Below are 13,328 nucleotides of genomic sequence, written 5' to 3' on the forward strand. Positions count from 1 at the left end.
TTTGAGATATGCTGTTCACATACAAACAAACAGACAGACAGGGGTGAAAACATAACCTCTGCCCACCTTTGATGCCAGAGGTAACTATTGGCCATTATCACTCCTATATATTCCCTTATAGGTTCTCCAGAGGCACATCTTAAATATGGCAGAGCCACTTGCAAAAAAAGACACTCACACCAGAATAAGAAGGCTTCAGGAAGATTGTAGCAATGAAGATCTGGTCCAAGATGTAAGAAATGTTGTTGAAGCAGTCTTCAGAGTTAATCAAAAATTTGTTGCTGTCTTCCTTGACTGTCTATCATCTGCATATTATACTGTCTGAAACCAAATCTGCTGCTGAAACTGCACTGCACTTCAAGGCTGCCATCAGTTCCATTTCTCCAATTGATAATTTCAAACATCTGCATCTGGGTTCTCCAGAATGGACAGCCCAGTACGATCAAGAATGGTGTTCCTTAAGGCCCTGTCACAGCACCACTCCTGTTCAAAGTGTACACGTCAGACCTCCCAAAGCCAAGATGAATCAAATTTGTTGATGATATCGCCATCCTACGTGCAAGTAAGATTGTTGAAGAAGGTGAACACTCTGCGGAGACGTTGTAACAATGAACCTCTACCACTGGTGCCTACGTCTCAATGCTCAGGAAACGGTCTGCACTATCTTCCATCCGCAGAATAGCAAGACAAGGAAAAAGCTGAAAGTCAAGCTGAACAACACCTCACTCCCGTTCACCCACACACCTACCTACCTTGGCATGCACCTTGATCTGACCCTGACCTTCAGACAGCATGCACAAAAGGTAGCAGTAAAAGTATCTGCAAGAACCAATTTGATCCATAGACTACGTGGCCACAACTGGGGAGCTGAATTATCTACCCTCTGAACCTCAACACTCACATTGGTGTACACCCCTGCAGAATACTGCCTCTCTGCATGAGGCAGAAGTCATCATTTAAAAAGGTGGATGTGCAATTATCTGCATCTCTGCGATCACCCTGTGGATGTCTATGGCCCACACTGACAGGCTACCTTTGAGTTATTACTGGCAGTCACCCCCACCACTTCAAGTATGTAGCTACTACCACAAGGCAGTTGTCAAAGCTTATAACAACCCATAACACCCACTAAATAACAAACACATGGAAGAATTGCCCTCTCAAAGATAGAAAAGCTGCAAGCTCTTCATTATAGAGAGACCCAACCCTACATCACTTCAGATTATTGGTCGAGCAGACACACATGGCAAAATATCCAGTTGCTAAACAGTCAAGCTGAAGGCCATCTACAATATCTACTCACCTCCACTAAACCTCCAGCATGTGACTTGCCCTGGAAGGAATGGTTGCGCTTGAACTGGCTTCAAACTGGCGTTGTTTTTATTTTATTTTATTTTTTTATGTACAAGATCGAGGCTCATGTAAGAGCTAGCACATGAAACACACATTAGCACAAAAAACACAAACAGACACATAAAACATAATAAAGGGAGGGGGAGACAAGATGGGGAGAGAGAGGGAAGCACACAAGCACAGCAACAGTAGAGAACAGGGTGATCTGTGGAAGGGAGAGAGCTGGGGGGTGGGAGGGTGGAGGGAAGGGGTACACGGTATAAAACAAATTGACACTACTAGGAATTTCAGGAATGAATGATTGAAAGAGGTGGATTTGGGGAGTATTAATGGGGGTAGAAAAGAACAAGGTTTTGGATGGGGGAAGATGAGTGTTGTTGGTGAACAGCAGTTTTAAATACCTGGAGGGATGAGTGGGATTGAAGAGAGTGTGGGAGTTTGTTCCAGAGGTGGGAGAAAAGAGGAATGAAAGAATGAAGGTGAGTAGAGAGTCTTGATTTTTGGCAGTTTTGGCCAGTTCAGCAGCAACATGTGCACGTGGGGACGAGTGGCATCACCTTTATGTGAAAGTGGCAACCTCCAGATTGCAGGCCATCTAGTGCAGGCCTGCCCAACTCATCACCTGTAAGGAGGATGGCAGGAGCTACAAAGCCTGATGCCACAAACCCGTGATTGGCTGAAGACAGGAACTTTTATTTCATAGATCCCACATTTGAGCCATACGAAAGAAGAAAAGTGGGAAGAGATAGTGATTAAGATGTAATTTGGCCAGAGTACTGGCCCCCAATAGCCTCCTCTACATAACAGACAAGGTGGGATATTTGACATCCACCAGATAATGCTATCAGATAGGACACCTAGCTTTAACGTCCATCTGAGGAAAGGTACAGTCTGTGACACGATGAAGCAAAGCACCAATCCAACAGTTTATATAGTCAGGCAAGAATCAAACCCTGATGAGATAGATAATATGTGGGAGACATCCTTCCTCATCTTGTTCAACTCGGTGATCTTGCACATCTTTTCTCGACATAAGTGGACAATAACAAAAAAATCCATGGGAAAGAGGAGGAAGGTAGGGAAAGAGAAGTGAAGAATGATTACAGAAATAAGCAGCATGCAAGTCATTCACAACTTCTTGCTCTTAAAAGGCAACATGAGGAAATAGGTTCAAATTGGAAAAGATGGCCAAATACAACACACAGGATAGATCATTTGGATTGTAACCTTGGCCTTAGTCTTTTTCTAAACAAGGTTGAACAGAACAGAAGGATAGCTCGGTGTCCAGTCCAGGGTTCATCCCAATAGTTTCAGACCTAACGGAAAACAACCATTACGCTGCACTTCCAGGAAATGTAAAAATAATTTGATGCTCTATGTACTCCAACCTCATATTAAGTAATACTTTTTTCTTCAAAATTTCCAGGTATATTCCACAAATAGTGGGTATATTCCACATGCTACCTTAAAATATTGGTGTCTGCTGTAGGATGAAAAGGACTCGATAGCAAACTAGTCCTGCTTTGATCACAACTAAGATACTTACACATGGAGCAGTTGGAGCACACACACTTAAAACTTGTACAGAACATCTGCTCACAAATTGCTTCGGACAAGCAAAAAAGCCTCATATATGGCCCGATCAAGTCTAAGATACTCTGCAGCTAATGCCTGTCCAGGAATTCCAGGTTATCCATCGAGCAAGCAATAGGAATAATGAAAAAGTGGGTGTGGGAAACATTTAAACAATATTGAAAAAGGACATACATACTCTTATAATACAGTACTCAATGTGTCAACTTCTTGAGCCGGCTTGAACTGATCACTAGGCAAAGATTTGAGGTACTCCAAGTGACGCCGTGCATCTTCCTGGTTTGTCCGTACATAGTACACAACATAGGCCACCACCATGGTAAACCATCCAGCCATGGTGACTAACATGGCTACATCCATCGTTTTTCGTGGCATATTACAGTCCATTTCCTGCCCTGCTTGGATGAATGGTCTTCCACGAACGCTTTCTTGTTGGGAGGTAACGCAAGTCAAATGGCTTTTTGTGCCTGGGTCAAGGTGAATTGAATTCAACACTTCTTGGAGGTCGCATCCACAATGCAATGGGTTCCCATCAAGGCGTATGCTCGCTTTAAGTTGCTGAAAAGCTGTCTTGGACAAAGTTTGCAATTGGTTTCCCGAAAGGTTCAGGAAAAGAAGGCTATCCTGGACTCCTTGGAAAGCACCGGGATAAACGGTTTCCACAACATTATCTGAAAGATCAAGTTCTCTGAGCCAGGCAAGCCCGAGAAATGCATTGTTGTGGAGTTCAGCAATGTGATTTGAACGTAGCGAAAGCAGCGTGGTGTTTGCTGGGAGACCTTTTGGAACCTCAGCCAAGCCTTGTTTGTTGCATTGTACAGCCAGAAACCCACCTGCCTTCCGCGTGCAGTTGCAAATGACAGGGCAGGCATGACCACCACACAGTGACATGCTCACAACCAGCAGCAACAATGACAGTTGCCTCCGGGGATCCCGCAACCAGGTCTGATTGCAGCGCTGTCCTTTGAACCATGCGATTGCTGGAAACCGCATTGTGCATGAATTGCGGAATGGGAATGGTGGCCCAATGCACAAGGCCACTTAGAGAACGGCCTCAGGGCATAAATACAAAGGCCTTCCCATGAATTTCCCTGGAGGAATAAAAGGCATTCGCTAAGTTATCAAAAAAACAACTTCAAACAGTGGTCACTATGCGAACAATAATGAAAAACACATGGAGCAAAGTTAGCAATCTTGCACTGACTGCGTCCTAGTGGAAACCAAAAGGACCAAAGCAGCATTTTTGAAGTTGCTCCTGTTTTGTCCACAAGGACTTACTTATGATGCACTTACACATTTGTATCTTTATCTGTTTAAAACTCATCAGCAAAGCCTTTTCAACGAAACAGTATATAATATTGATCGGGTAATTCCTGTAATGGTAGAAATAATTAGCCCGACCCCTGCGCAGCAGTAGACGGGGTTTTGTAATTACTTCTGTCTGTGTGTGTCTGTCTGTCTGTGTGTGTCTGCCTGGGTGTGTGTGTCCAGGCCGTAACTTGGACCTGGGTGTGTGTGCCCGGGCCGTAACTTCCTCCAGGTCGCACAAGACCTTCCAGAAACCCTCTTTTGGTGAAATTGCCAAAATCAAGACTCTCTGCTCACCTTCACTCTTTCATTCCTCTTTACTCCCGCGTCTGGAACAAACTCCCTCACTCTCTTTAATCCCACTCCTCCCTCCAGGTCTTTAAAACAGCTGTTCACCACCTTCTCTTATCTTCCCCCATCCAAAACCTTGATCTTTTCTACCCCCGTTAATTCACCCCAGATCCACTTTTTTGAAATACCGATTTCTTTCCTGGAAGTCCTAGCAGTGTCCATGTGGCTTATACCTCTCCCCCTCCACCCACCCCTTCCCACGCCTCCTCCCCCCAAGCCCTCTCCCTCCCACAGATCTCCCGATGTTCCTGTGCTCTGCTGTTGTACTTGTGTGCTTCCCTCTCTCTCCCCATCTTGTTTCCCGCTCCCTTTATTGTATGTTTTGCTTGTCGGTTTTTTTTGTGTGATTAATGTTAACTCTTACACGAGCCTCGATCTTGTATACAAAAAAACAACAACTTGTTTTTACCATTTGATGACAATAGCTCAAATTTTCAACCAAACTTTATTACTCGTATGATAATATGGATAAGGTGAAAATTTTTTTTGTCAAAGGTCAAAGGTCAGCGTCATATAAAATCATCAATTTTCATCCGATTGATCTGAAATTTTAATAACTTGCAAATCGGGTCACTGAATTGGTTCACTAATCAAAAGGTAGAAGTCGATTGTTTCGGTTTCTTTTTTACATCAAAAGGCCAAAGTTCAAGGTTGCATAAAATCGTCAATTTTCATTTTGTATTTTTTTAAACAGTTTTCGTTATTTTGAGCATACGGAAGAATAAGAAGACGTCTGAATACAAATGGATGCATGGCCGGTCTTTGTATTTTCAGATGCTTTCTAGTTTAATTTTGCAGTAGGACATTTTGTGGCATAGTGATTCCATAATGTCCATAAGGTTGCTTCCAACAGAATTCCAGGTGCCAGTCAATTACTGGAGGAACAAACGTCCACAACAGAACAGAAAATAAATGTATAACTACCAGCACTCCTGTTACCATTACTATACATACATTATTATTCAATCTAAGTTGCATTATATTGAGCCTTGTGTTGGCTTAGCAGTTAGGGTGCCGACTTGGGATCCTAGGATCCTGGGTTCGAATCCCGGTCGATCGTTGAATTAACGCCAGGGGGACTGACTCAGCCTGTCATCCTTCCGAGGTCAGCAAATTGAGTACCAGTTCACTGGTAATTCCCTGCGGGTCGCAAGAGGTGACTAACAGGTTTGGTGGCAGGAAGGGCAGATGATTGATGACTGCTTGAAGAGATGGGGGCAGAAGACCATGCCAGTCCACTTGAAGACCATGCCAGTCGGCCTGAGTGAAATGCCAGACTCGTCGACGCTGAGGAGGCTCTCTGAGAATGGCCAGAGACATATCCACTTTAACAAGCACATGATCAGAAGAACCGATTGGAGCACAAAAAGAACAGCAGACATTTGCAGGGAAGTTTTTCATAACCAACTCTAGAAGAGAAGATACTCCATTGACTGAGATCCGGGTTGGGACATTGGCAGATTGTGTCAGTCCCAATGAGTCGCAGAAGTCCTTTGCTGAGGTGCCATGGCTTGTGAGAGTGGTACCCACACCCAGCCAGCTGGCATGATGACAGTTGAAGTCACCACATATGAGGAAGACAGAGTTGGGATGAGTGGATAGAAGTTGGTTCATGTTGTCAGACAGCGAAATGTAAATGGAGTCATCACTGTTTGAAGGACGGTACAGGACACATATGAACAAAAGTTGGAAGCGGAGAGGAAGCCATAGCCAGAGGTACTCCTGGGGGTAGGGTGGAGAGAGGGCAGTGCAAGGAGAGTGAGGAAGAGAGTTTTTGATAAAGATAGCAACCCCACCACCAGGACGAGGTTCAGGTCTATCATAGCGGAGGAGGTATTAAGGTAGAGATATTAAGGAATCAGAGACATCTTGGAGGAGGAAAGTTTCTGTTGAGCAGATTATGTCTGGTTTGTCAGAAGCAACATGTATGGAAAGATCAATCAGGTTTGAGCGAAGGCCCTGGATGTTTAAGGTCCATACCGTTAAGGAAGAGGGAGGGGGGGCATCGGGTGCAGGACAGGGGAGGGGTAGGGTAAAATGAAGGGTGAGAGGGGGAGGTAGAGAGAGCTGTTGATAGTGTGTCAGAGATTGCAGAAGAGTTAGGAGAAAGGGAAGGATGAGGAGTGCAAAAGGTTTGATGATGATGGGATGAGGCACAGTGAGGTTGTTTGAGGGGGGCAGAGCAAAGTATAAGGTTGGAGGAGGTGGAGGTATGAGATAGAAGGGAGACGAATTGAGGAGGAGGCAGGTTTTTTGAGGAGGGGGGAGGGGGGAGAATTGGAGAAAGATGCAATGGGGGGAGATTTGAAGGGGAGGTGTTGGGGGGGGGGAGTTTTGAAGGGGAGGGGTGAGGGGGGAGTTTTGAAGGGGAGGGGGGGAGTTTTTGAAGGGGAGGGGGAGAGGGGGGAGATTTGAAGGGGAGGGACAAGGGGGGAGATTTGGAGGGGAGGGGTGAGGGGGGAAAATTGAAATGGAGGGGTGAGGGGGAGTTTAGAAAGTGGATGATTAATGAAAAACGAGCATTTATTACAAACTGGGTTTATTGTGATTTTCAAGTCAGTGGTCCGTTTAAAAACGATAGAGGATGGGTGGAATGAAGGTCAGTTTGGAGAATGTAGGGAGGAGGAACTGTAATAGTTAGATTTTTTTCTTTTGAAGTGGAATGAATTGTAGAGGAAATTGAAAAAAGCCTTTTAAATAGGAAGAAAAACAGCGTGTTGTAATATACCACTGAATAAAACACCGCAGGGGAAAGTTTAAACTTATTTCATTAATATTTAAACAAAACCGTGAAAAACAATCTGGGAAAAGTCCCTAGGTGAGGACGTGGATTTGAGAAAGAAGGAGAAAGGGTTGAGTAAGTATGGAGGAAACTAGAGTTGGAAAGGCTGGAGAAAAAGGAGATAAAGGGGGCGGGGCACAAGGCGAGACAAGGGGGCGGGGCACAAGGCGAGACGAGAAGGTGAGAGAACAAGCACGTGTCAGCGAAGATAAAAAGAATTAATAAAGTTTTTTAAAAATTGTATTTAAAACGTTTGACAAAGGATAAGATGTTCGTGGGAGGTAGGGGGAGAAAAGAAAACCGAAGAAACAAGCAAATACAGCGAAGGAAATAACATATCCACAATATAACGATGGGCGGTGGGGGGAGCCTAGATAGACCAGGCCGTGCACGAGGAGCGAACAAAAAACGATTAATTACACACAAGTTTGCAATAATTACAAAATCAAAACGAACTAGAAACACCCAATTACACGTACGCAATAAAATAACCAGTGGAAATTTGACAAAGGCACAAATGGTAAAATACTCGAACTTCGATGTCATGGAGAGATCGAAGCAATCCTCCTTGCTCAAACTTTGCCTTCATGGCTAAGAACGGAAGGTAATGTCACTTTATTTTAGTAAAGAGGAAAGACATTGACTGTTTTGCAATATAAATAGTTGCTTTAGTGAACTGATGAAAATTAAACTGTTTGTTATGCACCACATCAGGCATGTTGCCTTTCTTGTTGGCTGTAAGGGAAGTGAAGAAAGGGGGAGTCAAGAGAGCTTTTGGCTTAAAGGAGAGGGACCTCCATTTTCCCCTCTCCCGTGTGGGGTGAGGAGTTGAGAGGGGTTTTGGTTAAAAGACGAGACGGAACTCCATTTTCCCTCTTTCCTGTGTGAGGTATGAGCAGTCGAGAGGGTTTGTCTCGAAGAAAAGACAGACTCCATTTTCCCTCTCTCCCATGTAATGTGTGAGAAATCGAGAGCAGTTTTGGCTCGAAATAAAGACGGAACTGTAGCGGTTACCGCTGGATTCACACAATCGCCTTGCACCGGCCAGAACACGGCCAGACGCGCCTCTCCCGGGCATGCCCGGACTCACTGTTCCCGGGCACGCCCGAACCTCCCGGGCACGCCCGGTCTCGTCTTTCCCGGGCTCGCCCAGAGCGTCCGGGCATGCCCGCTATCGCCTTTCCAGGGCTCGCCCAGAGCGTCCGGGCATGCCCGCTATCACCTTTCCAGTGCTCGTCCAGAGCGCCCGGGCACGCCCAGCCTCGACTTGCCAGGCCGCAGCCAAACACGCCCGGGCAGGTTCAGACTCGCCTTTCCAAGGCTCGCCCTTGATACCCGGGCATGCCCGGTATAACTTTTGCCGGGCAAACTTCCCGACATAAATGTGTATATATATTGCTGCCCGATAAACGGGCTTGTCAGAATACCTGAGCTGTTTTGTTTCAATAAAGCAACTCGGACGAATTCCGTCTTTGGTCGCGTCAATTCTTTCGACTCGCGTTGGAGCGCAGTTCCTTCATTGGTGACCTACCGACATGGATACGGCAGTGACGCTTAAACTGCCTACCTTCTGGGAGGCTCACGCGGCTGTTTGGTTCGCTCAGGCGGACTCTCAGTTCGCCCTGCGAGGCATCACCGCGGACGACACCCGCTTCCACCATGTTGTGGCAGCGCTCGGTTCCGCCACCGCGGCCCGCGCCTTGAGCCTCCTCCAGCACCCGCCGGCTGCTGACAAATACGACGCGCTGAAGACACTCCTCCTCGACGCTTTCGCCCTCTCACCGGCAGCACGCGCACGGCGCCTGCTTGACCTGCCCGAGCTCGGCAACACGCGCCCGTCCGAGCGCATGGACTATATGCTCTCGTTGCTCGGTGAGCACTCTCCGGATTTTCTGTTCCGCGAGATGTTCCTTCGCCAGCTGCCTCACCCGGTACGCCTCGCCCTGGCTGGCACGTTGATCACGGATTCCCGCGCCCTCGCCAGGGAAGCCGATAAGATCTCCTCGGCGGGCCAGCACATCGGCGCGGTTACCTGGAGCCCGCCGCCGTCCGAGGCGACGCCCACGACGCCCGAGCGCCCTGCGCAGTTGGAGGCCGAACTGCCGGTGCAACTGGCGGCCGCCACGCCGCACCGCCCGCTTCCGACGCGACGGCCGGGGCCCCCACCTGACCGGGCATGGTGTTATTACCACGCCAGGTTCGGACACAAGGCTCGGACGTGCCGGCCCCCGTGCACTTTCGGCAGGTCGGGAAACGGCCGGGCCGGCGTTCATTCCCAGCCATGAGCGCCGGCCACTCGGGCAACTTGCTGTTTATTCAGGACAAAGCATCTGGGCGGCGTTTCCTGCGCGACACCGGCGCCCAACTGAGCGTCGTACCCGCCTCCGAGCAGGACAGGCTGGACGCAGTTTGCGGCCCCTCTTTGGTCGCTGCTAATGGCTCGGCCATACGCACTTTTGGCCCACGCGTCGTCACCCACTGCTTCGGCAGCCAGCGCTTTCAATGGACATTTGTTACCGCCAGCGTCCCCGTGGCTTTGCTGGGCACCGACTTCCTCTGCGCGCACGGGCTGCTGGTCGACGTCAAACGACGTCGCCTTGTCCACGCCGAGACCTTCAGCTCCCTGGCGTGCACAATGAGCAGCTCCGCGCCGACCGAACTGGCGTGCGCCCTCCCGGCAACGAACGAGTTCGCTCGCCTGCTCGTGGAATTCCCGGTCCTCACGCGGCCGACGTTTTCGGCCGTCACGGTGCGGCACGGGATCGAGCACCACATATCCACTACGGGCCCGCCGGTCTACGCCAGGGCCCGCCGCCTCGACCCAGCCAAGCTCGCCGTGGCGAAGGCCGAATTCGACGCGTTGGAGCACCTCGGCATCGTGCGGCGCTCCGATAGCGCGTGGGCCTCGCCACTGCACATCGTGCCAAAGCCGGGGGGTGGGTGGTGCCCGTGTGGCGACTACCGCCGTCTCAATGACGCTACCACCCCCGACAGGTACCCGATCCCGCATATTCAGGACTTTTCCGCCCGTTTGGCGGGACGGGTCATCTTTTCGAAAATTGACATGATACGGGGCTACCACCAGGTACCTGTCCAGGCGGCCGACGTCCCGAAGACGGCCGTCATCACGCCGTTTGGCCTGTTCGAATTTTTGCGGATGCCATTTGGCCTCAAGAACGCGGCCCAGGCGTTCCAGCGCTTGATGGACGGCGTGCTGCGCGACCTGCCGTTTCTTTTCGTCTATCTGGACGACATCCTCGTCGCCAGCACGTCCCGCGCCGAGCACCTCCTCCACCTCCGAACACTGTTCGGTCGCCTCAGCGAGCACGGCTTAATTGTCAACCCGGTCAAATGCCACTTCGGCGCGACGACCCTTGACTTTTTGGGCCACCGCATCACCAAGACCGGGGCCGTGCCGCTGCCGACCAAGGTCGAGGCCATCACCACATTCCCGCGTCCCCGTTCCATCAAGGCCCTCCAAGAGTTCCTCGGCATGGTGAATTTTTATCACCGATTCGTGCCCCGCGCTGCTCAGCTCATGCGGCCCCTTTACGAGGCCCTCCGGGGCAAGCCGGCCAAGCATGACATTGTTTGGTCCGCGGCCATGGACGCGGCCTTCGCCAGCGCCAAACGGGCCCTCGCCGACGCAACGCTGCTGGCTCACCCGGTGCTCAACGCGCCCATCGCCCTCACTACGGACGCCTCCAACTACGCGGTGGGCGCCGTCCATGAGCAATGGGTGGACGGGGTTTGGCAGCCACTCGCTTTTTTCAGCCGGCAACTCCGGCCGAACGAGTTAAACTACAGCACGTTCGACCGCGAGCTGCTCGGGCTATTCCTGGCCGTTCGCCATTTCCGACACCTCCTGGAGGGCCGCCCGTTCACGGCTTTCGTCGACCACAAGCCGTTGGTCTACGCAATGGCTAAGGTCACGGAGCCGTGGTCGGCCCGCCAGCAGCGCCACCTCTCTGCCGTGTCGGAGTTCACCACGGACATCCAGCACGTCGCCGGCAAAGACAACGCCGTGGCCGACTGCCTTTCGCGGGCCAGCGCGAACGCGGTCCACCTCGGCGTGGACTTCGCGCTCATGGCGGCCGACCAGACCACCGACGCCTCGGTGCAGGCACTCCGCACGGCGGACACGGGCCTCCGCCTGGCCGACATCCCCTTCGCGGGCACCGTCCTGCTCTGCGACGTCTCCCAGGGCCAGCCTCGCCCCATCGTGCCCGTTTCCTGGCAGCGCCGCATCTTCGCCTCCATCCACGGCCTTTCTCACCCGGGCCGGAAAGCTTCTCAGAAGCTGGTGTCGGCGCGTTTCGTCTGGCACGGCCTTCGACGAAACATCCGCGACTGGGCCAACGCCTGCACGGCCTGCCAGCGAGCCAAGGTCCACCACCACACCCAGGCCCCGCTGGCACCTTTCGCCGTGCCTGAACGGCGTTTCGACCACGTCCACGTGGACCTGATGGGTCCCCTGCCCCCCTCGCGGGGGTTCACCCACCTGCTCACCATGGTGGACAGGACCACCAGGTGGCCGGAGGCCGTGCCCCTCACCTCCACCACCACCGCCGACGTGGCGCAGGCGTTCATCGCCACCTGGGTCGCGCGCTTCGGCGCACCAGCGGACATCTCGTCCGACCGCGGCCCACAGATCACGTCTGAGCTTTGGGGCACGGTCGCCCGTTCGTTGGGGGTCACGCTGCACCGCACCACGGCCTACCACCCCCAAGCCAATGGGTTGTGCGAGCGGTTTCACCGCTCCATGAAGGCCGCACTCATGGCCGGCCTTCAGGACGACGGTTGGGCCGACCGGCTGCCGTGGGTCCTTTTGGGCCTTCGCACGGCCCCCAAGGAAGACCTCCAGGCGTCCGCCGCCGAGCTCGTCTACGGCCAGCCGCTCCACGTCCCGGGCGAATTCGTGCCCGACGCTACCAGTCCCTGGTCCGCCGCTCGCCAGCGCTCGGACCTCCAGGAGGCCGCCCGACGATTTGCCCCCGTGCCGGCGTCCCGCCACGGTGGCCCCCAGTCCTACGTCCCCCCGGCGCTTCGCACAGCGGAGTACGTCTTTGTGCGTCATGACGCGCACCGGGGGCCACTCCGGCCGCCGTACGACGGGCCCTTCCGGGTCCTGCGACGGGGCGACAAGTCTTTCATTGTCGACTTCGGCGGTCGGCTGGACCGGATTTCTGTGGACCGCCTCAAACCGGCGCACATGGACGTCGACCGACCACCACGGTTGGCCCTTCCTCCGCGGCGAGGCCGCCCCCCGTCCACAGTTCCCCCCGCTCGACCACCCACCACCATGTCGGACCCCTCCCCACGACCCTCCAGGGGTCGCTTTGGCCGGGTCATCCGGACCCCCCTTAAATTGACCCTGCCGGTGCAGGTCGATTCTGGAGGGGCGTGTGTAGCGGTTACCGCTGGATGCACACAATCGCCTTGCACCGGCCAGAACACGGCCAGACGCGCCTCTCCCGGGCATGCCCGGACTCACTGTTCCCGGGCACGCCCGAACCTCCCGGGTACGCCCGGTCTCGTCTTTCCCGGGCATGCCCGCTCTCGCCTTTCCAGGGCTCGCCCAGAGCGTCCGGGCATGCCCGCTATCGCCTTTCCAGGGCTCGCCCAGAGCGTCCGGGCATGCCCGCTATCGCCTTTCCAGGGCTCGCCCAGAGCGTCCGGGCATGCCCGCTATCACCTTTCCAGTGCTCGTCCAGAGCGCCCGGGCACGCCCAGCCTCGACTTGCCAGGCCGCAGCCAAACACGCCCGGGCAGGTCCAGACTCACCTTTCCAAGGCTCGCCCTTGATACCCGGGCATGCCCGGTATAGCTTTTGCCGGGCAAACTTCCCGACATAAATGTGTATATATATTGCTGCCCGATAAACGGGCTTGTCAGAATACCTGAGCTGTTTTGTTTCAATAAAGCAACTCGGACGAATTCC

General features: G+C 52.4%; 1 protein-coding gene across 2 annotated transcripts in view; it reads right to left on the reverse strand.

Moving 5' to 3' along the window:
• Positions 1-2,025: 2,025 nt before the first annotated feature.
• The window catches only part of LOC137431358 (leucine-rich repeat-containing protein 3), a 32,589-nt gene continuing 21,286 nt past the window's right edge, over positions 2,026-13,328 (reverse strand). For both annotated transcript variants that reach the window (XM_068122597.2, XM_068122598.2), the window contains one exon: positions 2,026-4,037. In XM_068122597.2, coding sequence (XP_067978698.1) covers positions 3,127-3,939 — 813 coding nt within the window. In that variant the 5' untranslated portion in view covers positions 3,940-4,037 and the 3' untranslated portion in view covers positions 2,026-3,126. The remainder of the gene's footprint in view (positions 4,038-13,328) is intronic.

This window comes from Myxine glutinosa, chromosome 7 (assembly GCF_964187855.1).
Source record: "Myxine glutinosa chromosome 7, kmMyxGlut1.1, whole genome shotgun sequence".
NCBI classification, from domain to species: Eukaryota; Metazoa; Chordata; class Myxini; order Myxiniformes; family Myxinidae; genus Myxine; species Myxine glutinosa.